Source organism: Phocoena phocoena, chromosome 15 (genome assembly GCF_963924675.1).
Source record: "Phocoena phocoena chromosome 15, mPhoPho1.1, whole genome shotgun sequence".
NCBI classification, from domain to species: Eukaryota; Metazoa; Chordata; class Mammalia; order Artiodactyla; family Phocoenidae; genus Phocoena; species Phocoena phocoena.
The window spans coordinates 51,426,230-51,452,436 of NC_089233.1; the positions used below are offsets into that span (position 1 = coordinate 51,426,230).

The 26,207-nt window shown below is 41.5% G+C and overlaps 1 protein-coding gene across 1 annotated transcript in view; it reads left to right on the plus strand.

Moving 5' to 3' along the window:
* PAK5 (p21 (RAC1) activated kinase 5) overlaps positions 1–22,742 on the plus strand; it is a 121,633-nt gene extending 98,891 nt beyond the window's left edge. Inside the window, exons 4-8 of the mRNA XM_065892266.1 lie at positions 816–949; positions 5,460–5,586; positions 17,739–17,864; positions 20,354–20,488; positions 22,587–22,742. Coding sequence (XP_065748338.1) covers positions 816–949; positions 5,460–5,586; positions 17,739–17,864; positions 20,354–20,488; positions 22,587–22,742 — 678 coding nt within the window. The remainder of the gene's footprint in view (positions 1–815; positions 950–5,459; positions 5,587–17,738; positions 17,865–20,353; positions 20,489–22,586) is intronic.
* Positions 22,743–26,207: the final 3,465 nt, after the last annotated feature.

The following is a 26,207-nucleotide window of genomic DNA, read 5'->3' on the forward strand; positions in this document are numbered from 1 at the left end:
TAGGTGTTCATTTCTTTTCCATGCTCCAAACCTCACAGAGAGCATGGGGTGAGTGGGATTCAGTTTCTTCCCAGTCCACAGCTCCTGATTTCTGGAACTTATTTCCAAACCACAATGCCAGAACGGACAGGGAAAATATAACTTAAACAACTGTATAATTTATTATTTAGCACTCATTCTGAAAATATCACCAGAAGCGGCCACAGGATGGCAATTCCTGGATGCTCTCTCCAGCAAGCAGAAACAAGTTGGCCTTTTAATGCCTAAGTCATAATGTTTTTACCTTCAAGACTTATCCTTTGTATTCAGCACAAACTCTTTCAGACTCAGCCTAGACCTCCCAAGAAGTTAGATTGGTGTCATGTGGCCCCAGCCCTAATAACTGTTTACTTCAGTCACTTCTGAGACTCACTTACCTTGAGTTGGTGACACTTTTGCCCAATAGCAGAGTGTGGACAATGTGTTTTAAAAGTAACCTATGGGATATCTGATCACATCCCCCCAAACATTCAACTAAACTCACTCTTGTGAATGCAAACTCTGCCATGGTTCTGCCTGTTTTTACCCTGTATTCTCCCCCAACCCAGTGTCCTGTTGACCTGCCATTTTCTCTGAATTTGCTAACTTGATCCCCTCTATTCCTGTCAGCTGCTCTCAGTGCTGTCCCTTTGTCTGTAATAGACTTCTGAATACCCCCCCACACACACAATCAGTACTCCCCATCAGTTGAACTCACAGCCCAAATGTAGTCATGAGAAAACAAAAAGTCAAATTTCACGGTCCGAAGTCAAACAGTGTCTTTCTATTTTGCCCAGGTTGTGATAATGCGGGATTATCACCATGACAATGTGGTTGACATGTACAACAGCTACCTTGTCAATGATGAGCTCTGGGTTGTCATGGAATTTCTAGAAGGTGGTGCCTTGACAGACATCGTTACTCATACCAGGTAAGTTTCTTTACTATCCAGGCAAGTAGTTCAAGGTGCTTATTATTCTTTTCCAGGGTAAGGCCTCAGTAACTATATTTATGAACTCTTCATAAGTAGTTAAGCACTTTGAAGGTAGAGAAACGACTGCCCTTTTTCTCTGTATTCCCAGGTGCCTATCACAATATCATGTATGTATAGTTCATTCACTCAATTCACATTCTCCCTGCCCTCCAGAAGTTCATGGGTACTCACTGATTTTAAATCGGCAAGCTGCTGAGAATGGAGTTTCGGTGACAAATAATAGAATTTCCCATCCCTATGTAGATTTCTAAAACTGAGTTTCATTCTCCTAAGTTGCTGTACCATTGCTATGTGTTGATACCACCAAGGGTACCTGGGGAAGGCAGGGGCAGGTGAAAGATCAAAATTTTATGTCATAATAACAAACTACATAAGAGAGAGAGAGATTCTTCAAATCTGTTTTTAAATCATCTTGCAAGTAACAATGGTTGCTTGCCACTGTTGCCTCAGCTACTTGCTTCTCTGATGTGTCAGTTGTGGTCATTTCATCAAGTATTTATTAATCACTTTTTATGTGCCAGGCTCTTTCCTAAGTGCTGGGGCTACAAAAGATACAAATGAATAAGGCTCAGATACACCCTTCCAAGGAAGTCTCAGATTAGAAATAAATACATTATAACACCTGTGCAGAATTAGAATTATATAAGTAGCATAGAAGAATACCTGAATATCTCTATAAGAGGGTCAAGAAGGATTTCCAATATACGGTGGTGTCCAGGATGGGTTTTGAGAGATGCATCAGAGTTTACTAAGAAGGCAAGTGGGAAGAAAAGGGCATTGAAGGCAAATGAAAGAGTATGTGCTAAGACAGTGCTTCTAAAATTTTAATACGCATACAAATTACCTGTGGCTCTTATTAAAATGCAGATCCTGATTCAATGGGGGGGGGAGGCATAATACTCTGCATTCTAAGGAACCCCCAGGCGATGTTAATGCTGTTAGTTCATGGACTGCGCTGGAAAAGCAAGGTTCAAAGGAACAGATGTGTAAAAAAATCATGTTACATTTGGGAAACTTTAAGTTTGCTCTGCTGGTAAATAAAATACCAAAGATTTGAGAAGATTGTCATGAAGGAGCTACATTGGGTATTAGCTGATGTCACTGAAATGGCATCCAAATCATAAGTGAATCCAGTTGATGGACAATAGGTGGAAAGCAAGGTAGCAAGAAAGTGTTCAGAAACCTGTAAGGGATCGAAGGTGCTGCTTTTTCTCTGCTAAAATGAGGCAGTGTTTCAATCATGACTCCCTATAGCTCTGAGTCTGCAGTAGACCATCTAAGAACACAAGGACATGAGGGAAGACACCAAATGTTTATCACCAACATTTCGGCTGGCAGATTCCTATTGGTATAGCCATACAACCACCATATCTATCTATCTATCTATCTATCTATCTATCTATCTATCTATCTAATCATCTTAAATTGTAGCAACAAGTATACTGAAGAGACCTACGAATAAGACAAATGTGACTTACATATAAAACAATTAATAAAAATATGTCCAAGGGAGGGGCTTTTTTCTTGCCTCAGAGAGCATCAGAAAACTACAGCTCTCACTTTGTCAAGTTCTTATTTTGTATCCGTGGGATTCACTGAAGAGCCAGCCTCTCTAGAATCCATTGTGTTTTCTAATTCTCTCCATCTAGTTTTGTCGATGGATTTCCCCTTGAAGGCAGAGTAGTTCCAGAGAGCAAGAAGCAATTGTGTGTCAAGGAATACCATGGATATATAGAATTTGAAATCCTTAAGCTGGTAGTTCAGAGAGTTTCCTATAGTAGATATTCAATAAGTACTTCATTGAATGATTGATTGATTGGTTGATAAAACATTTAACTGCTTGCCACTCAAAGTGTGGTCTGGGGACCAGCAGCATCAACATCCCCTAAGAGCTTGTTAGAAATACAGCATCTCAGGCTCTACCCAGATGGACTAAAAGAATCCATGATCTAGCCAGATGCTCAGGAGTTTCTTTTTTTTTTTAATTTATTTATTTTATTTATTTATTTTTTGCTGTGTTGAGTTTTTGTTGCTGTGCACGGGCTTTCTCTAGTTGCAGCGAGCAGGGGCTACTCTTCGTTGCGGTGCCCGTGCTTCTCATTGTGGTGTCTTCCCTTGTTGCAGAGCATGGGCTCTAGGCACACGGGCTTCAGTAGTTGTGGCGGGTAGCCTCAGTAGTTGTGGCACATGGGCTCTAGAGCACAGGCTCAGTAGTTGTGGTGCATGGGCTTAGTTGCTCCACGGCATGTGGGATCTTCCCGGACCAGGGAGCGAACATGTGTTCCCTGCATTGGCAGGTGGATTCTTAACCACTGCACTACCAGGGAAGTCCCCTCAGGAGTTTCTTATACATACTATTGTTTTAGCCCTATCTAGCATCTTGTTAAATCATATCCTACTTATTTCAAGGAAACAGTTCTAGAAGGGAGAGGAAAGTACCAAGCTCTGTCAGGTTCTTACATTAACTCATGTAACCTTCACACATCTCTATAAGGTAGGTGTTGATGTTAGAGGATGAAGCTATGACTCATAGAGGCAAAAAGTATGTTTCTCAAGATCACGTATTTAATAATTGGCAGAGCCAGGATTTGAATTTGGAGTTGACTCCAAAACTGAGGTGTTTTTATCCCCACATGACTTCCTCCCTGCTGAAGTAGGAAAGCACCAGGCTTTCTACAGTGGGCCATGTCCATTTCAAAGTCATTGAATTAAGAGTCAGTAGCATTTGTTATAAATTCCAGGGGATCTTTCAGTTCGTGATTGGGGGCTCAGAGTCAATTAATTTTTGTTACCTTTGACCTGTGAAAAATCTTTATGCCTGCTCCAAATAACTCAAATCTCATTGAATCCAAGAAAAATGGACTTTATTTTATTAAAGATGAAAATTCTTGGTCCTCAATTAATTTTAAGATGTAGTTGGACTTGTCCCTGTGGCTGATGCTCTAAACCTCTCAGGAGTGTGCTTTGGGCAGATGTGAAAATTGTCATCTGAAAACGATCCAGCATAATGACCAGCCCACTTACCACAAAACCAAGAACACAGAAGTTGTAGGTTTCCACTCTGTTTCAGACACCTGCCTTCCTATGAGGCCAATTCATTGTGGTGGTAGGAATCCTCTTCAAAGAGAAGGGCATGTTTCTTCATACTCATCCACTTTGTACCTTTGACATTCTCCTGATTGGTTATCTCCTTGGATTTTATTTTGAACCCTAGTTTTACTCAGCTGGGGTTTGTTGGCATCAACAAGACTGAAACGCAGATTCAAGGCCATCTATTTACTTGTCCTGCTGAGCTAAAAGTTACCTGGGATTATTTCCCAAGTCAATTCTTAAATTTGGGCTCTGGTCAGTTATGAAGTGTGTCTCCTGATAGCCTCCTCTGTTTGCCTGATAGTTTGTTTTAGGAGGTCTTTCACATTTGCTACCTAATTTGGGCCTCTCAATATCTCCATGAGAGGGAGGAAGTTTTATGCCTAGATGAGTTAGGCAGATGCCTAAATGGGTCATTTTGAGTGCACTGAGGGACTCCAGTCTCCACATCATTCTTCCCACCTGGGTTCTTCAGTGGCTGAAAATCCATTCTTTTGAGTTACAATTGCTGCATGATACAGTGGAAAAACATGGGTTTTGAATTCATAGAAGGTGGGATTTGAATCATGATCTGGTTACCTTCTGAGCTATATAACCTTGGGCAGGTCACCTGACCTCAGTCTCTTCTGAAACCAGAAATACCTTCTTCGGAGGGTGCAGCCATGAAATGGGGGAGCATATCTAGTGTTATGCTTGCCTTTCTCATTCCCATGGTCTATTTATTAGGGTATCACACATTCACACTTGGTTATTAGTAACTAACTAGGCCCAATTTCCTTCTTGACAGAGGGACCTGGAGTAACAGAAGCTTCCAGCTCCTGGAGGAGGGAGAGGAAGGGCTGGTGAGAGGCAGGGCAAGTCCCAGAGGGGGATCTTAGAGATCTAAAGACCACCTTGCCTGAGTCCAACCTTGAAGAGAACCATGGCCTTGCCCACTTCCAAGATGAGGAAAAAGAAACCGAGGAAGTTAAAGGACTTCCTCAAGGTCATCTAGCAGCCCCTCCTGGAACTTTGGCATCATTCAGTGTGCCCTCTCTGTAGGACCCTGGAGGTTTGTCAGTACCTGGGGAATTACCTATAAGAGTGCAAGGAAGTGCATTTGCACTGATGACCCAAAAGCCAGCCAATGGGGGTCTCTTTACTTTAGCTTATACTGAGCCCCTATCATCCTCAATGCCAGGCCTTAGGTTCTGGGAATCAGGTCCCAAAGACTTCCTTTTCCTTTCCCATAGATTTTCGAGACATGGGCTGGGGAGCATGGACTGGTTCTCTAGAACACAAGGGAGCCACCTCTCTTGGTCATTTCAAAGATGGTCTTAAGCCTGACCTTTCTCCTTCAATGTGATTTCCTTTCTAGAATGAATGAAGAACAAATAGCTACCGTCTGTCTGTCGGTTCTAAGGGCTCTTTCCTACCTGCACAACCAAGGAGTGATTCACAGGGACATAAAGAGTGACTCCATCCTGCTGACAAGTGATGGCCGGGTAAGATTTTCATGTTGGGTCCCTCCCTGGTTTACCTTGTCATTTCACCTGTTACAGGTATTATATTCCTAAGAACACTTTCTCATAATTCTAATTTTCCTTAGTCGCAAGTCACCCACTCCCCTTCCCAGGAGGCTTTTGAAAAAGAAATTACCATCCTCTGTGTCATCCTGTCATTTAGAACTATCTGTGAGCTGAATTTGACAGATAATTTTCTGCCTTAACAGTAAGTGCAGGAAGTAATAGAAACTATAGAAATTTCTTTTATTTTTCTGCCACATTCTTATTTTCATTGGTGGAGAGAAAATGACTTTTCTAGGACTGTGTCCACTCTGTTCATGTGACTACGCATGTCTGCAGTATCTCTCAGAGTCCCTGCAAGAAACAGATGACAAATTCCAGTGCTTTGAGGAGAGTTTAATAAAGGTGTGGGCAGATGAGATGTAGAAAAGCCAAAAGGAACTGTCATGAGGACAAGCATAGGTCTCTAGAATGGAACACCACTCTTATGACCCCATGACCGAAGAGGTAAGGTGCAAAACTAGTTACTGGAATCTTGAAATAGAGACTGTTGTGTGAAGAGGGCTGCCTGGCAGGAGCTCTGATCTTCAGTGGAAACCAGACCATAGTGAACCTGTTGGATGGGATCTGGGCCAATAAGTACCCGAACCTCACTCTGCTCCTTCCTTCCAGTCTCCTACTGGTGCTCCCCATTGACTGAGTCCAATCAGAAGTCATCAATGGTCAATATAGATTGGCCTCCCAGGGCTCAGGGCTCCCAGATCTGAAAGGACAAACAGAAGATATCCATCACACTAGTGTATCCCCAGGCCCAGATACCTGCATTTCCCATCATTGCAGCCTGCTCAGGGGATTCACTTGAAACTCATCAGACACACCAGATAGAATACAACAGCCAAGGAATGCATGAGTTGACATTGCCAGGAAGGCTTAGTTAGATGGAAGAGTTTTGAAGCATAGATTTTTTTTTCCCTATTTAGACCCTTTTAATCTTCCTGACTCTCCCAGCGATGTAATAGCCTTGTGATGAGTGGAGCCAGCTGTCCCTTTAATGCACCTGTCTTTTACCACCTAGTATCCTCAGTCACGTGGAAAACGTTCATGTCACATCAGAATTTGCCCAGGAATGATCAGAGGGCAACCAGAAGAAACTACCCAAGAACTTTGGCTTTTCTTCTTTTATTTTAAAAAGATTGTCAATTTTATTGTGGAAAATTCAGCAAATTCAGAAAAGTATAAAGAATAAAATAAAAATCACCCATGGGGCTTCCCTGGTGGCACAGTGGTTGAGAGTCTGCCTGCTAATGCAGGGGACACAGGTTCGAGCCCTGGTCTGGGAGGATCCCACGTGGTGCGGAGCAACTAGGCCCGTGAGCCACAACTACTAAGCATGCGCGTCTGGAGCCTGTGCTCTGCAACAAGAGAGGCCGCGAGAGTGAGAGGCCCGCGCACCGCGATGAAGAGTGGCCCCCGCTCGCCACAACTAGAGAAAGCCCTCGCACAGAAATGAAGACCCAACACGGCCATAAATAAATAAGCCAAGCATTTGAAGCCCTTAAAAAAAAATCACCCATAATCCCATTTCCTAAATATATATATATATATATATATATATATATATATAAAAACATACACACACACATAATTTACCAACTTAGTATTATGTTTAATGGGCAGTTTTAAGTCCTGCTTTCTGCATTACTCTGGCTGAACTTTTTTTTAAGAGCGTACAGGAGTATGTATCAGTCAGTTTTTGCTACACAACAAACCACTCAATACTTAGTGGCTTAAACCCAGAACCATTTATTTGCTCACAATTCTGTGAGTCGACTTTTGCACTGACCTCAGCTGGGACAGCTTACCTCTGCTCCACGTGACATCAGCTGAGCTCACTCTTGCATTTGTGGTCAGTTTGGGGTTGACAGCCTCACTAATTAGCCTGGTGGTTGGCTGGATCTCAGCAGTGGTAGTAGAGGTAACTGGGCCTAGATGCAAGGGGTGGGGAAATAACACCATAAACACCATTGCCTCTTGATGGGAGAAGATGCAAAGTTGCATCCAAAGGCATGTGGATACAGAGAGGGCAAGACCATGTGGCCATTTTGCAGCATCTCCCATAGAGCAGGGGAGCTATAGGAAAAAGGCTAGAACTCTCTCCTGGCCTGACTCAGAAAAGCACCAGGGCAAGGTCCCATGGCCTCAGAACTGAGCATTGCTGAGCATTGAACTGGTCCACACATTGGCTCTGGGGACTGGATCTTACAGGAAAAAAAAATCAGGACAGTTTCTGCCAGGCTTTCTTTCCTTGCTTTTAGAGATTGCGGGTGTAGGCTCACCCTTGTTGTGAGTACCTGTCGGATGTCAAAATCAGATGTGAGACAAAGACAGTTTATTATTTAATTAGCTTACTTAAAGATCTCCCCTCCCCACAATATATGAAAGGCTAGATCATTCAGTGTCACTCTTGAGGGCAGAATCTCTGTTTCAAACATTTCTTTAGTTTCCACGCACCCAGCAGAGCTCACAGGGACTGGCACATCCTCAGTGCTTTCAGTCTGAATGGTTTGTTCACTCACTCATCCAATAAATATGAGCTAAACGTCATTCTGTGCCAGGTCAGTGCTAGGTCCTAAGGATGAATAAAGCAAAATCACTAATTTCATTCAGTTTATTTGGAGAATGGGAGTGTGATAATCAACAAATTGATAAACATACAAATAAAATCACCACCCGATTGCAGGGTGGTACATTCTAAGTTTTCTATGATTAATTAACTTAAGTAGACTAAAGAAGGTGGAGGGTGGAGAGTAGAGGGTCTGTAGAGGCCGGTCAGAGAAGGCCCCTCCGCAGTGGGGTGGTGACAGCAGAGACACGTGAGGGGCGGGGCCTGTGGCCTTCAGGGATGAGAGTGTTCCAGGAAGAAGGAACACAGCATGTGGAGAGGAGCCTGACTCTCAACCACGTTGGCCAGGGTGAGCTCATCCAGATTTAAGAGCAAGGTGCCATACTGACTCCAGTTTCTATAGAGAAAGGAAACTTTTTTCCTTAAAAAACAGAACAGAGATGGAGTGTGACTACTCCAAGAAAAGGCTGAGAGTACAATTTATACTAATCTATTGGAGCTTTTATAGCATTCTATAGTACAGAAGACATATTCATTTATTATCATAACAAATCACCTTAGGTCTTAAGTCAAAAGTTATTTTCACATTCTCACATGACTGAGAGTTGGCTGGGCTCAGCCAGCCAGTACTGCTCTGACTTGTTAGATGGTGCATCTAGAAATCTTCCTCAGGCATATGTCAGGAATGTAGTGCTGACTGTTGGCTGGATGCTGAGCTGGAACTTTCCACCAGAACACCTACCATGTGGCCTTCCTTACTGTATGGAGGCTGGATTCCATGAGTGAGTGTCTCAAGAAAACAGGGTAGAAGTATGGCATTTTTATGACCTCAAAGTCACATAGTGTCACTTTTACCATGATTACAGCCCTTCCAGATTCAGCGGGAAGGAACATGAAACTCTCCTGAGTGGGAGGAGAATTGAATCATATGTCAAGAAGATCTCAGGGGCTGGACAGTATTGTTGTTGGCATTTTTGGAAATATTGTCTGTCACACAAGGTGTGCTGTTGGGAGATGTTCAACGTCATCAGCCCTTAGAGAAATGCAAATTGAAACTATGAGATATCGTTACACATCTATAAGAATGGCTAAAATGAAAACTAGTAATAACACCACTAATTCATACAATGCTGGTGCGAATGTAAAATGTAGAGCCACTCTTAAAAAATGGTTAGGTAGTTCCTTTCAAAACTGAAAATGCACTTACCATGTGACAAGCATTCTCACTCTTAGACATATATTCCAGAGCAATGGAAACTTATTTCCACACATAAACTTGTACACAAATGTTTATGGCAGTTTTATTCATCATAGCCCCAAACTAGAAAATACCTAAATGTCCTCCAGAGGGTAAATGATTAAATAAACTATGGTGTATATATACCAAGGAATACTACCCAGACAAAAAAAAAAAAAAAATGAATGAATGACACATGCAAGAACTTGGATGAACCTCAAGGAAATTATGCTGAGTGAAAAAAAAAGTCAACCTCAAAAGGATACACACTGCATAATTCCATTTATGTAACATTTATGAAATAACGTAATTATAGAGATGTACAGCATATTAGTGGTTGCCAGGGGTTAGGGATTGGAATTGTGTGGCTATAAAGGGGTAGCACCATCACCTTATGGTGATGGTACAGTCACATATCTTTATTTGTGACAGTGGTTGTGCAAGACTACAATGTGATAAAATTGTAGAGTACACACACATATACACATATACACACTACATACACAAATGAGTTCATGTATAACTGATGAAATCTGAGTGAGCTCTATGGACTGTACCAACATCAATTTCTTGGTGTTGATATTGAGCTACAGTGCATAAGATGCTAATGTATCGGGAGGACTGGGTGCACATTTCTTTGTAACCTCCTATGAGCCTATATATAGTATTTCAAAATAAAATATATATATTTTTAAACAGTGAATTGCTCAGGTTTAAAAGGATAAGTCCTTTCTGGCCTCTTCAAAGACTACAAGGGAAATTTTTTGTTATCAACTGAAAAGAAATCGTTCACTCTTTGTCCATGATAGAAATAATACCTAGTGAGTCACTAATTTGTATTAAGCAGAGGTGTTTAAGGAGTGGTGTTTGGGGTTTGAAAGGGAAAATAAATAACATGTCATAGAGTGGTTTCAAGAATTACATGAAGTAATTAGTATAAAACCATAAGAGGTAAACCAGGTGCACGGCAGATGCTCAGAATGAAGGCAATCCCCCTGCCCTTGCAATTAAGGATTGAGTAAATTCCTCCACGATTTTTCCTTGGCCTGGGGCTTGCACTTAAGAGATGATACTTAGGGGCCACTAGGCAGTGCGTGACTAACTTTTATCAAATTCATTGGCTGAAATGGAATTCAAACCCATGACCTCTTAAGCCCAATGCAGCTATTAAAAAGAGGCATTTACAAGTAATCTTTATGGTTTTTCTTTTTACTGTAAATTGGTTGCCACACTTTACAAATTAGATTTCACATAAAATTTCAGATTCCTGTCTCCCTTGAAAAAAATCAAAGTGTCTGGCAACACTGTGCTTGACTTCACACACGGCAGTAATGGAGGTGGTGTGATGAGGGTGCAAATCTTGCTGGTGCCCCACCCTTATCTTCCCATTTCAGTGCTCGCTAACTCCACCTCCAAATGCCACCACCTGCATCTCTTTGCCTGGGGACTTCTCTGGCTACTGTAGTCTGCTTTTGCAGAACAAAGCAGCCTAGAAATTCCAGGAAATTAACATTCATGCTTCCCAGGAGCAGCCCTGAAAAAGTGATGGGAGTTGGTGTATAAATACCCCAGCTCTCTTGCCCTTGGATGGAATAGCTCTGAGGCACATGTTCTACACAGTCTCCCAGATGTCCTCAGCAGGATTAAGCTCTAGTTCCCATGGTGGTAACTTCCTTGCTGATTAACCCTTGACTGACTGCCTGCCCTTCCCTGTTATACTTCCCCATTTCACTGCTAGTGTTTCCTGTATCTCCCCAATAAATGACTTACACTGAATCCTTGTCTCAGCATTTTCTTCTGGGAGAGGGGGGCCCAAACTAACATAGCACCCAGAAATAAGAAATATGTTTGTGCCCTTTCTCCCACAGGATTTGAAGGGAGGGTTAAAGGACAAATAAGGGGCCATAGACGGGCAACCAGAGCCTATGAGTGTTCCACACCTTCTCTACTGGGCCCCTGACAATCAGCTGGAAGTTAGTGTCTCCTTACCAGGGGCGTGTGTCCCTAGTTTTCCATTGTCTCCACTGGCTCATTTAATTCATTGGTATTATTGGATTGGCCAAAAAGTTCATTCGGGTTTTTCCATTAGATGTTACGGGAAAACCTGAGCAGAATTTTGGCCAACCCAATATTTTCCTGGCTCCTTTAGCCATTTGAATTTTGTTGTCTCTCAAATTGCTAGAATTTTACAATTAGAGGAAGACCTAAAGATTATCTCCCAGAAGCTCTTCTTAAATAGAGACTTGGGCATATTAAATAGCTTGCTTAAATTCATTCCCTTCCAGGAGTCTCTGAGATACACACAAACACTCCCTCCACAGAAGTTATTTCCTAATGCAGGGAACACAGCATGAAAAGTCAGGAGACCCCAGGGTTGAGTTTACTGCTAAAACTGTCACATAGTCTTGGGCAAGTTCCTACCGCTCTCTGTGCTGTGCCAAGTAGCAGAGGGGCTGGCTGAGGCCTCTAAGCCATTCCAGCTCAGCCACTATGATGCCTTCCCTCTCCTCTCGGGTTTGGCTGCTGAAGAAGTGGGTCTTCAGCTGGAGGCACCATCATCAGTCTGACCCCTTCTATTACCTCGGTTCCTTTGTCCCTGGGTCATTGCTCTTCTTAAAACAAGTTCTCAGATTTTAGTGAGCATCACAACCCCTGGAGACCTTGGCAAAAAACAGATTCCTGGGCCCTTCTCTCAGAGATTCTGATTCAGTCAGGCTGGATGTATCTCTGAGCAATTTCCAGCTGATGATACACACTTGAGTACCATTGCCTTATAGGAAGAACCCAGGAACCAGGCACAAAAGCAGCCATATTTCTGCCTTAGCAAAAATCTGGAGCAGATGCAAGAATTCTTTACAGCATACGCAATTTACAAAATGAGGGTTTTATATTTTATTTTAAACCTGTAGCTATCTTGTGGGTAGATTCTCTTTTGCTCCTCCTCTTGCAAATTTTTGTGGGCCCCCTTACTCCTAGCTGGGATGCATTGAGATGGGTAAGATCTCAGGTTTAAGTAGCAGCTTTGTCTGACCTCTGAGCTCTAGTTCCTTGTCTGGCCCCTGTGGAACCAGCTACATCTCCTCTTAGGGGGCGGGCAACATGCTTGCTTCAGTTCTCTTAGCCTAACTGCATTATGAGACAAAGGTGGTTTCCTAAGTACCCACGTTGTACAATCCTATCTAAAATAAGGCTCAGATTAAAGTCTATGTGATTTGCTTTTGTGTGTGTGTGTGTGTGTGTGTGTGTGATTTGCTTTTAATAACTGCCTACAATGCTTTATTATACTCATTACCTGAGTTCTTATTATCTACTTGCAGATTTATTTGGACGAATGTTGTGTGCAATTATGTTCTTTTAGAAAATTGTCTCTTTTATGTACTTGGATGAGTAAAAAAAATCATGCAAAAGCACTTATACTCCTACAACAGAAGAACAGGCCTGGCTTCCAAGTGTTGAGTTTCAATTTCTCATATTTTGTCAGGGAGATAATTATTAGTCTGTCAGGTTTGGTATCTTTTTTTTAATGTCTGGAAAAAGAGAGCCACACTAGAGGCTTTAAAATTAAAGCCAGTTGAAATTAAAACTGCCAATACCAAAATGCTGATACATTCACCTCCTGAATCATTCAGGTTCCTTCATTTTACAGGTAAACAAAATATATTGGCAAAATTGTTCCTCCTTTACTATCTGTGTCATAGGGTTGCAAACTTACTCCGGCTTGAACTTTGGAAATAACCACACACACACACACACACACACACACACACACATAACCTCGACTTCTTCACAAAACCCCACTGACTAGAATTTTTTTAAAACTCTATTTTAATTCAGTCTATTAAATTTAGTCTGCTTAAATAATTTAAACATTGTCTACCAGAATTCAGTCACATTATTGTAAGGTTAAACTGATACCTTTAAACCCTCAGTCTTTCAGGTTTGGCCACCACATGCCCCTTCTTTCCACCTCCCACCCCCATCTTCCTCAGGATGGAGACAAATGTGGGTTATAGGACCTCCGGGTGAAGGAGATACGATCCATCTTCTTGTTCCTCGCTGGTCCCTGCCTTGGCGTGACAGCCTCTTCTGCTACCTGGACTTGTGACCAGTGAGCATTAGCTGGTCCCATCAGCTGCTGGTCTTTTCAGGAAGAGGCTTCTCTGCAGTATTTTACTCCAGCCTCTTTCCTCAAGTCTTGAAAGCTATCCTTGAGACTGCCTCTCATGTCAACCATAGGCTTGTGCCTGGCACTTCCCTGTTCCTTCACTGAGATTTGGAGGAGCTTCGGGAGCCCTGCATACCACACAAAGGCCATGGAAGCCAGTAGCATTGCCTCAAGTTCATTTCCACCCACTCTGTTGTGCCATCTCTCCATGGAGGCCACGTTGGGCATAGCTGGAGCTGCTGTGCAGCTAGTATTCACCAGTGTATCTATCCCCATTGTTAAAATGTTGCAATATTCTCATGCTTGTTTGTTAATAGCCACTGTTTCCAGTCATTGGAGTATTATCCCCCATGACCCCAGCCCTTTACCAGGACGCCCCTTGCCTCATTAAGGATGGTAATGCCCACAGGATAACTCCAGAACAAAGCTCAACTTTATGTCTAGATTCTGACTGGTCTAGATGAATCTGGTTATTAAATATTTTTAATATTACCTCTGAACACAGATGCATGTGGCTCCTCTCCCTTATTTGTGTGGGGATGTATGCTACTTAGATATTTCTGAAGCACACCACCATCTGCTCGGGGTGGTAGGAAATGGTGTATAATAAAGAGTTGGGGCCTGACATAAGTTACTGCTCTTTGTCCTCTTCTGCAAATAATCCTTGGCTAAAAGTGATGGACTGTAGGGCTTTCACTTCTCAGAATTGTAGACGCCTTTTACAATAGGGCAGCAAGGATTATGGACCAGCTACCATGGCCATAGGGCACTCTTCTTTCTTTTTTAATGGATTATTCTTTTCTTTTTTTGGCTGCGTCTTGCAGCTTGTGGAATCTTAGTTCCCCAACCAGGGATTGAACACGGGCCCCAGCAGTGAAGGAGCCAAATCCTAACCACTGGACTGCCAGGGAATTCCCAGGGTAGTCTTCTTTATACCACATGGAAATTCTGTGATCTGACACATCTGGGCTTGATTCTTGATATCAAAGCAATTGAGAAAAATCATATCTCTGTTAAACCATCATTCTCTAGCATTCCATCTGGTACAATCCAAATTGAAGGAGTCCCATCCCAAACCACACCCCACTAGTCTTGGCCTGATTAGAGATCAGATCATGAACAAGGAAATGGAAAAAGAAAAAATAATAATTTCCAAAACATTACCTCCATTTCATCTGTGTTACAACTTGGATTCTAGAAACAGTTGTCTTCAGTAAGTCCATGATGGCTTCAGAAGGAGCACCAATGTGTTTTCTATCACGTGACCTGTTGTCCCATGTATGTATGTATGTATGTATGTATATATATGTCAATATCAGATAATATCAATCTAGTAGCATGAGGTTTTTGATTATCTACTGTTTTCTCAGCTCTTAAGGAGAACAGCGAGGCTTCATAATTAAAAGGCAGAGCTATTGCCCCTGAGCAATGTCAAGCAATGTCAAGCTGAGGGGAAAACTCAGCATCAGAAAACAGTTCAAGATTAAATGAATGCTAAATTCTCTCAAATTTGGTGAGGGGAGAGATCAATATAGCCTCCTGAGAAAAATTCTGGAGGAAGTGAGAAGTGATCAGGACCTTGAACTATCCTTAAGAATTGAATATGCTTCCCAACTAAGATTAGGAAAAAGGCAAAGATATCCCCTCTTACCACTCCTTTGCAACATCATACTAGAAGTACTAGCTAATGCAATAAAACAAGAGAAGGAATAAAAGGTATACATACTGGGAAATAAGAAATAAAACTATCTTTTGTTACAGGTGACATGATCATGTATTCAGAAAATCTGAAAGAATGAACAAGAAAATCTAGAGCTAATAAGTGATTATAACACGGTTGTAGGATATCTAGTTAATATACAAAAGTCAATCACTTTCCTATGTACCAGCAATACAAGTGGAATTTGAAATTAAAAACACAATGCCATTTACATTATCACCCTCCAAAACTAGATACTTAGGTATAAATCAAGCAAAATATGTACTACATCTATATGAGAAAAACTATGAAACTCAGATGAATAAAATTTTAAAAACCTAAATAAATGGAGAGGTATTACATTGGATAGGAAGAACTCAGTATTGTCAAGATGTTACTTCTTCCCAACTTGATCTATAGATTTAATGCAATCTCAGTCAAAATCTCAGCGAGTTATTTTGTAGATATCGACAAATTGATTCTAAAGTTTATATGGAGAGGCAAAAGACCAACATAATCATCAACACATATTGAAGAAGAAGAAGAACAAAGTGCAACACTGACACTACCTAACTTTGGGACTTTTTGAGACAGTGTGGTATTAGCAAAGAATTGACAAATAGACCAATGAAACAGAATAGAGAGCCCAGAAGTAGACCCACATAAATAGAGTCAACCGATCTTTGACAAGGGAGAAAAGGCAGTAAAATGGAGCAAAGGTGGTCTTTTCAACAAGTGGTATTGGAATAACTGGACATCCACATACCAAAAAAATGAATCTAGACACAGACTGTATACCCTTCACAAATATTAACTCCATGTGGAGTTAAAAAGAGTATCTAGCAAGAGCACCTAAAAAGGGAAGAGGTGAGAGTTGGGACCAAAACTCCTGGAAGCCCCAGTATTTAAGTTGTGGGCAGCAGAGATAGAGCCAGAAAAAAAGGTTGAAAAAAGTTCAGAGAGGTATCAAGAGAATCAAGGGAGAATTTGTGCCTTAGAGACTATACCTTTGATCTATGGAAATTTTAACATCAAATGGCCATTCTGAACCATTGCCAAACAATGCCTGAATCATTGATTTTGCTTTGTTTTGTTTTGTTTTCATTTAATGTATTCTGTCATCACCAATAATCCTAAGTGGCAATCCTTTTCAGTGAGGCTATCTGAAGTTCAGACCAGGTCACCATGAACGGAATCAAGCCTCCCAGAAATAAACTGAATCCTGGTCACCTAGAATATATAAACTGGCAGAGTGCCTGAGGGTGCAGTATGTTCTTAAGAGTATTCTTAAAGGCTTCGGGCAAGAAATTTCAGGGTGTTTTTCTTTTTGATGACCTCTAACGTAAATAACATATATGTATATTGGGTAATTAAGATGACCACCTTGTACCCCTGGTAACTAATTGTTCACATCCAGTTTCTATGCCCACATTTCCACTTGCATTGATATTCACATTGGCAACTTCAATTGTCCTGAGAAAAGGAGGAAAACCAAAAGAAAAGGGGAGCCAGTACTTAAAGTGATATCTCAGCATCCTTTATAAATGGGGTCTTGCAATAATTCAAACATAGAAATGAGGTTGGTTATTTGAATCATCTCATGGTGCTTAGAAATCTAAATGTCTTCGGTGCAAAAAAACCCCCTAAATTGCAGCAGTTTGTACAAAACTCGTGTTGAGAATAGCAGTTTACTTACACTAAAGCATCATCTCTTACATGAAATGAAAGTAGTAGGTTTGAATTTTAATGAATTTGTTTCGGGTGTATTGTAAATTTTGGGGTTTCATAATTTTATAAAAGATAGCAGCAGCAGGAGTTAAACATTTGCAAATCAATCCTGCTGGAGCCATAAGAGGTTTTTTCACTAAAATGGATTGTACCTTTCCAATAAAAGGGTCTGATAGCCCGTTCTCTGGTATTTTCAAGGCCTGTTAACAAGAGATGGTGGTTTTGTTTTGAATTTGAAACTCTTTCTATATTTCTATATCTCGAAGCCAGTATTTTTTTTAAATTTATTGAAGCATAGTTGATTTGCAATGTTGTGTTAGTTTCTGGTGTACAGCAAAGTGATTCGGTTATACATATATATAAGAGTTTGCATCTGCTAATCCCAAACTCCCAGTCCATCCCTCTCCCACCCCACCTCCACTCCCACTTGGCAACCACCAGTCTGTTCCCTATGTCTGTGAGTCTGTTTCCTATGTCTGTGAGTCTGTTTCTGTTTCTAAGATAAGTTCATTTGTGTCATAGTTTAGATTCCACACATAAGTGATATTGTATGGTATCTGTCCTTCTCTTTCTGACTTTCTTCACTTAGTATGATAATCTGTAGGTCCATCCATGTTGCTGCAAACGTCAGAGCCATTATTTTTATATTGTTAGTTTGTTGCATTCCTTTCCTTTTCAGATAAAGTTGTCTGACTTTGGTTTCTGTGCTCAAGTTTCCAAAGAGGTGCCAAAGAGGAAATCACTGGTTGGCACACCCTACTGGATGGCACCTGAGGTGATTTCTAGGCTGCCTTATGGGACAGAGGTAAGGGAGTGATGGTCATTGTTGGGGAGTGGCAGGGTCTGGTTAGGCTCTGGGATGCAGGGGTTCTGAGATCGTTAATGACCATGGGAGATGAGGGTAATGACTTTTAACTCCACATTTGATCCCCATTCACTAGGCTTGTCACAGAGTAGGTTGTGGAAGAAGGGAGACTGGCCATCCCTGGGATATTGCCACAACATTGATCCAGGAGCGTACTTAGGTCCCAAGCTGACAGTGGGAGAGAGTCACTCAAACTAATATCAGGGCCAAGCATGCACAAAGCGAGAAAATGCAACCTGAAAAGTGGCCGGAGACACACAGATGAGTAGGTGTGATGATTCAAAGGATAGAACGTCAGAGAAAGCTCCACAGGATTGGGGTTAATATTTGGATGAGAAATAATGTTTTGCTATAGGAAAAATCATACACGAATATTGCAACATATTTTAAAATATGGCAAAATGATTGTTTCCTCTGAAAAGAAAATAATCACTCATAATCTATCTTTTAATTATTTTTTGTTTTTTAATCAAAAAAATTTTGATCTTTTTTTATTGAATGAAAGATTCTTTAAATTCTACAGTGCTTTATAATTTTTTAAAGTTTCACACACATGGGCTTCCCTGGTGGCGCAGTGGTTGAGAGTCCGCCTGCCGATGCAGGGGACATGGGTTCGTGCCCTGGTCCGGGAAGATCCCACATGCCGTGGAGCGGCTGGGCCTGTGAGCCATGGCCGCTGAGCCTGTGTGTCCAGAGCCTGTGCTCCACAACGGGAGAGGCCACAACAGTGAGAGGTCCGCGTACCGCAAAAAAAAAAAAAAAAAAAAAAGTTTCACACACATGATTTCATATAATTCTATAATAAACTTCCCTTTTAAAAAAAAATTCTCTATCCCTGTATTGCCCTTCCTCCTTTCCCTCTCCCCACTGGTAACCACTAGTTTGTTCTCTGTGTCCATGAGTCTGCTTCTTTTTTGCTTTATTCACTAGTTTGTTGTAGTTTTTAGATTCCACAGATAAGTGATATCATACAGTATTTGTCTTTCTCTGTCTGACTTGTTTCCCTTAGCATAATGCCCTCCAAGTCCATCCATGTTGCTGCAAATGGCAAAATTTCATTCTTTTTTATGGCTGAGTAGTATTCCATTGTATATATACCACATCTTCTTTATCCATTTGTCTGTTGATGGACACTTAGATTGCTTCCATACCTGCTCATAATCTATTAAGGAACAAGGTTTGGATACATAAAACGAGGTACCAGAAGTGGAGGAGGGCCTTCTAGGGGGATAATAGTGTGAGGAGAAGCTCTGAGACACACACACACTACACACACATACACACAGAGGCAAGGAGCTCGTTTCGCCTGGGCTCACAGTGTTTCCACACATCATGGTGCAGACGGTGATCCTAAGAGAGGAGAAGACTGCAGGTGGTGGCACAGACCAGTGAGCAAAGGGGAGTGGCAGAAGTTCAGGCGGACTCTGCTCTCTTTCCCCAGTTTACTTGCCCTTGGATGAATAACTGTGGTCCCAAGAGCATCAATTCTCAGTGAAGGGCACTGTGCAGGTGAGAGCAGGAGTGTGAATAACTTATAAGAGGTGTAATGAGGCTGGGAGGGGGAGGCGACAGTGCCTGGGAATTTATAGCACGGCTGTGGCTCCTCCTTATCCTGACTTCCCATTCTTTACCCAGAAAGGATTGCTTGTTGTCTCTCTCTTTCTTTCCCTCCATTCCCTGAACATGGTTTTGTGCACACTGCTTCAAAGTGATAAAACACAAAGGAATGGGCTTCCCTGGTGGCACAGTGGTTGAGAGTCCGCCTGCTGATGCAGGGGACACGGGTTCATGCCCCGGTCCGGGAAGATCCCACATGCTGCGGAGTGGCTGGGCCCGTGAGCCATGGCCACTGAGCCTGTGCGTCCGGAGCCTGTGCTCCGCAGCGGGAGAGGCCACAGCAGTGAGAGGCCTGCGTACTGCTAAAAAAATAAAAAATTATAAAGAAAACAAAGAAAAATAATATGGGGGCAAAGCACTATTTATAAAAATCAAATTAATAGAAGAATCAGGATATATTGTGCTGTGCAATGTAGCTCTTTGGAATTTGTTATGAATATGCCAAAAACTTTTCTGATTTTCTTATGGTTTAAATGCAACTTTCCTCTCTGTTCATAACATAAAACCTGTAGACCATGAACCACCCAAGTTAAAAGGATTAGAAGAAAGTTCTAAACTTCAGTGTTAAGACATTTCACGTGTACCTAATTGTCAGAATCTTCATTGAAGTTGTATTTTAAAAGCAGACAAAGACCATTAGCAAACACTTGGTCACTCAACAATTCAGCCTATATATATGAATTGTATATTTTGAGAGGTTACAAATCCCATGTTAATTTATGAATGAGCATGAATCTATTGGTGTCCCTGACACATCCAACCTTTCAGAAGGTTCTCTTTGCCTGAGATAATCAGTGTGGTGTGCCTAACAGGTGGACATCTGGTCTCTCGGGATCATGGTGATAGAGATGATTGATGGCGAGCCCCCCTACTTCAATGAGCCGCCCCTCCAAGCCATGCGGCGGATCCGAGACAGTTTACCTCCAAGAGTGAAGGACCTGCACAAGGTGAGAAGCAGCAACTGTTGCTGAAGTTCAACATCATTCTTCGATTTTTCCGTCTCTCTGTAGTTTTAAAGACTGGCATATCACATCCAGGAGTAGATCCTGGTTTATGCGCATGGACTTTGGAATTCGAGTTGCTTGCATTCAGAGCTCTGCTATTCTTGTTCACTCGCTTGGGCAAGTGAGTCAGCCCCTCCATCTCTGAAGCTCATCTGTAAAATGGGGTACAGCTGCTCCTCTTTCATGTGGTTGGCTCTACTCTGCACTCCCTCCTTGAGAATCTATTGCATGCTGGGGACTGTTCTAATGGCCGGGATATAGCAGCTCAAAACCCCACATTTCCTGACTCTCATAGAGGTTGCATTCTATTTGGGGAAGCAGTTAATAAACCATACACAGATGGATGAATAAAATAATTTCAGAGAGTGGTACCTGCTATGAAGCGAATAGAACACTGTGATGTGATGGAAGGGGCCGGAGAGGGGTGTGGAAGCTAGTTCTGGCTGAGGGGTGAAAGAGGCCCTTTCAGGGGACTGGAGCCTGATTGGAAAGAAGGAGTAAGTTATGCAAAAAGATCTGGGAGAAAAATGTCCCAGGCAGAGGGAGGAGCAGTGTGAAGACCCTCAGCCAGAGCAAAGTGGGCACGGGGAAAGGGTGAGGCATGTCAGAGGGTAGGCAGGGGCTAGATTGTGCAGGGCAAAGAGCAACATGTTTAAGGGACCAAGTAGGGCCTTTCCTGTTTTCCAAAGATTGTCAAGTAGGGCCAAGCTCAGAACATATGATACTAAGTCAAAGAACTGCCACTGTGGGGGCCACCAATGAGGGCAGAGCTTGCTGAGAGGTGCTGTCTCCACAGATCAACTCTATAAATGCTAACCCCTCCCATCCGCCTCCTGACAATAAGAGAGGGAGTGAGGCTGCCTTAGGTGAGAGGATAGTTTGTAATGGTTGCTTCTCCTCTTCCCTCACCCCTAAACCTTAGGGAAGAGCCCCAGTAGAATCACTCCTAGAGCTTGTGTGGATCTGCCAAAAAGATGGGAGACTGCTTGAACTGAACAGGAGATTGAAATTTGTACTGCTTTGGACTGGGTTTAAATAATAAAAAGTGGCTAAAATAGTATGGTATCAAATAATCCCACACCCAGTACAAAGGAGCGTGATGTTCTTCAAAGTCACAGACGAGAGCAGCTTTCATCCTAATGGTCAAAAACTGGAAACCTTCCAAGGTTGTTTCCCAAAGGGATAAGTGATATGTGGGATGATTCAGCAGTGAATATTACACAGCAATACAAAGGATACAGCTTTTGCCACCCACATCACAGATACATCTCACAGACATGATGTCGAGTGAAAGCAGCTAGAGAGAGAAGGGTTGACAGCCAATGACTCAATTTCTATAAAGGACAAAATCAGGTAAAAATTTATCTTATCAGAAGTCAAGATAGTGGTGACCCTTTGCAGGGAGACAGGTATTGATTGGAAGGGGGCTGGAGGGAGAGATGTTCTATATTTTGATAGGAGTGGGGAATATATAGATGTAAATATGTGTTTTAAAAAAACTACTGTAGAACATAAACTTTTTATATGCTCGAATGTACGTAAGCTATACCTCAAAAAGTAAATTACACGAAATTAAAGGAAAAATGCTGTCTGTGTCAGATATCCTTAACAGAAGTTTGCTTCTCTTCAAGAAAGGGATTCCACAAAGCCTAGATGGTTTCAGTGGTTACACAGAAAACTCATTCCATGTTTACACCACTGTTCATCAAACATGTGTGGCCAGCAACTATACACAGTAGGCACTTCATAATAGCTTCTACTGTCACTATTATACCACTATTATTTTATTTATTAAATATTCTTTGTCATACCATCATTTACTCCTATTATTTCAGACTTGAAGAAGGTAAGGAAAACAGCATACGTTAAGAAAGGCAATTCCTGCTTTTGCTTCCATAACCTCTTTCTCCTCAACCTGACATTCTGGAATTTGAAGTTGTTGATAGAATGACTTTCCTGGGAATTCTCTGGGAACCCATTTTAGGGGAACTGGGTTGGGTGTCTGTGTTAGTCCTCAAGATGGTATCTTGCGTTTTCACAGGTTTCTTCAGTGCTCCGGGGATTCCTAGACCTGATGTTGGTGAGGGAACCCTCTCAAAGAGCCACAGCCCAGGAACTCCTCGGACATCCATTCTTGAAATTGGCAGGTCCGCCCTCTTGCATTGTTCCCCTCATGAGACAATACAGGCATCACTGAGCAGAGGATTCATAGAGGTGACAAAGCTAGATGAGAACATGAGAATAATTCAGGAGAACATAAGGAAACCAGAGAACGTGTAACAGACCTGTATATTCCAGACCAGCTGATTGATGGGACGGTGTGTTGACCGGCAGGGTTTGGCAGACCAGGGCATCTTCTTGTGTCTTAAACAGGCATCTCTCCACTAACAGCTGGTGTGGTCATTTGGAACACGGCTTTAATAAGTCATTATTATATTTTTCAGCCTTTCATCCAGCAAATCAGAATGACTCAGTACAAACTCCATTATGATATATCCTAGCCACTTGCAGGGTAACGCACAGGATTTTCTATATTGAAAGAATACTTTTCTGGCAAAAAATAGAAAGGATAACAAAAAGCACTTTTTCTTAATGGTAGCAGTGTAATGTATTTTGCAATGAATTTGTAATTTTTCTGTACAATAGTTTTGATAATTTATAGTACTTTGATGTCACGTAGCCATTGTATCGGTTGAAGTAATACCTGTTTACTAGCAAGAGTTTGAACAAAGTCTTTCCTACTTTTTTATCCCTTTCAGAGAACCAACAATTCTTTAGGAACTTTGAATACTGAATGACTCTCAATCACCGTCAGCTTTAGTAGAATATCTTTCTTATCTTAACAAGTGTCTTATGTAATGGAAGAAGACTTAAGAGTGATGGTGATGGGGGTGCACATTCCATTTATCCAGCCCAAAATAATACAGTACAATAAAATGTGAGCCACAGTATACCACCAAAAGTACTCCTTGGGAGAAAGCTAAATATTCTGAAAAATCACATTTTCCTTCACGCCTGTTAGTAGCAAACCATCTTTTGCACAGCAGGATGTTTTCCCTAGTACCCTCTCTTAAAGGGGTACGATGTCCCCTTGGGGCCAAATTTCCCCTCCAAGGAACAATTTTAGTGCTAGGATCATTTGATGTACTTGTAGGAGGCTGTGAGCTCCACGTCCTACCCCTCCGCCATCTTGATCCAACAACCCAGTGCTAGGATCATTTGGACTCCATTCCCCAAACTGAATGTTTCAAGAAGGCTGTGAGAATTCCAGTCTCACAAAGGGAAAAAAGAGAGAAGTGGGCAAGATGTTTGGTTTGGTTCGTTACTGTTTTTAAAACTCTGTGTGCTAGCACACCAAACTCTTGTCTGTAATTTACCTTCGTCGCTATTGTTTCTGTATCATACTGGAAGCCTGGATTCTAGGGAATGAATTAGGGAGCGGGGATTTTCCCGGGTGTGATCCGAATTCAGTTGTGACCATGTTCTGTGTTTCCGACATAGGAGAGTTGTACTGCTGACTAGATCTTCTTGACTGTTGATGAACACGAATGACTACTACAATACATTTTGTGTTGCTTGTTGGATGAATTTGCATGTTAACTGTAGGCCAATATAGATTTGCCTTTAAGACTCTGGAAAAGCTACATAGTCATCATGAGTTTCTATTACTTCTGCATCCAATGAAAGCCATTTTTTACCAAACTGGAAAACCAGAGGCTTTTCTGAATTTCACATACTGTAACAAATATGAATTTAAAATTGTGAAAATGCTCTGGTTGCTCTAAGCCTAATTAAGAATGTTTGTAATTAATAGGTTGCTAATTATTTATTAAAGTTAAAAAGGAAAAAAAAGGCATAAAATGACCTTCTACTGATTAGATTTTCAGTTTTTCCCTAAACTGGAAATGCCTCATTATAAATAGGATCTATAATTTTGTTTCATAAAACACAACAAATCAATGTTTTATGTAAAATATTAATATAAGTATGTACGAATTAAAATAATCTAAATCCAGAAAATGGAAGTCCTAAAAGTTCATGGAACAGACTATATTCATTTAACCAGGACTATGTAGAAATAGAAAGGAAAGAAAAAAATCTTTTCTTAACCAGAGAAAATATTAAAAACCATTGCAGAAAATAGTGGATTTTGGATTCCAAACATTTTCGACAGTGTAATAGAAATTTTTCTGTAATTTTCTTATCACTGCCTCTTTTTTTAAAGTCTTCATTGAATTTACCAAAAGTTACTGTAGCTTAAAAGGTTGTGTGAGCACTAACTATTGGCAGAAACTGCACTTGCAAATAAAAATAAATGTTTGCCTTTTTCCCATCGTGTTATTGGAAACTCTGGTAATTTCCTGAATTTGCTTCTTGAATAACAAGAATGGTGTCTTTATGATCTTGAGGAATGCAAATAAGTTGCTATAAAATTATATGTAATATCATGTTGACATGAAGCAAAGATAAATATTCCCATCCCCACAGGTTATAAGTGGTGTAAGACTACGATGTAGATACCACTATTGAAAAAAAAATTAAATTCTGGAAGGCCAAATTCAAGGAAAGCCAGATTCATGGCTGAAGGTTCCTACTCTGCTGTTCCAAAGATGGTGAATTGATCTGATTGCTTTTACCCACAAAAGATATAAAAAAGGAGATGTTCTGGATTAGAGAAGCTCTCTGGTAGACTGGAAGAAAGTGTTGGGCCCCCTCCTCCTGTTTGGGTGACAAGGAAGACATTAACATTTATCCCATGAAGTTGAGAGTGATACTGGTAAATAAAGAGTTCATTTCTCACCTGGAAATTTCAGAAAGTGAAAACCCTCAGGAAATAACCTGAGATAGCAGGATGAGACCTCCTAATAGTAGTATATTGTGTGCCAGGGAAGAGAAAGATGAAGGCAACCTTCCCCAGGCAGGTCCCTGAAGCCACTGGAAGGCACAGAAGAATACACCAATTTCTTCTGCTTATGATGGTGCATAGAGAGAGAACAGGGAACACGGCAACCACTTAACTAAGTAATGGGGTGATACCCAACATGAAGAGTGCATTGGAGGTATGCACCATGGGGGGAAACAAAGGGAAATATGGCTGCTTTTCTACAGTGGGCAGGGTCGGGGAGGAGCTGAACCTTACTCTAAAAACCACATATAACATCTACACCACGACCACTCTAAAAGCAGAGGCTGTAGTCTTCAGGTGGACACAAATGAAACTCAGGCATCTCCTCTTCCTCAACAGAATATCCAAGGCAGCTGACTGCAGCCAGCTGGGTTACTGGCATCTCCCTTCCCCACAGCTCCCCATAGGTTTGAGCCACGAGTTAGTCCGAAACTCCATGATTCGAAGGAGGAACTCAGAAGAAAGAAAGGGAGGATAAGAAAGCACACCTTGTCCCCTGCCACTGCCTATCCACTCTACTTCTTTCTCTCTGATACAAGTTTAGCTCAAGCAAAGGGGAGGGGAGTTATTTTGATTTTGAATGAGATTGATTTTTTTTAATGGATTAGGCAGATGGAATCAGTCTGAGTTATGGTTGTGTCCCCATTACCCACTGGGACGAACACACTCAGTAGCAATTACTAGAAAAATAAAATCATTCCATGAAGTTATCAACTCAATGAGTTCACACTCGTTGGGCAAACCGATCGAGTGAAT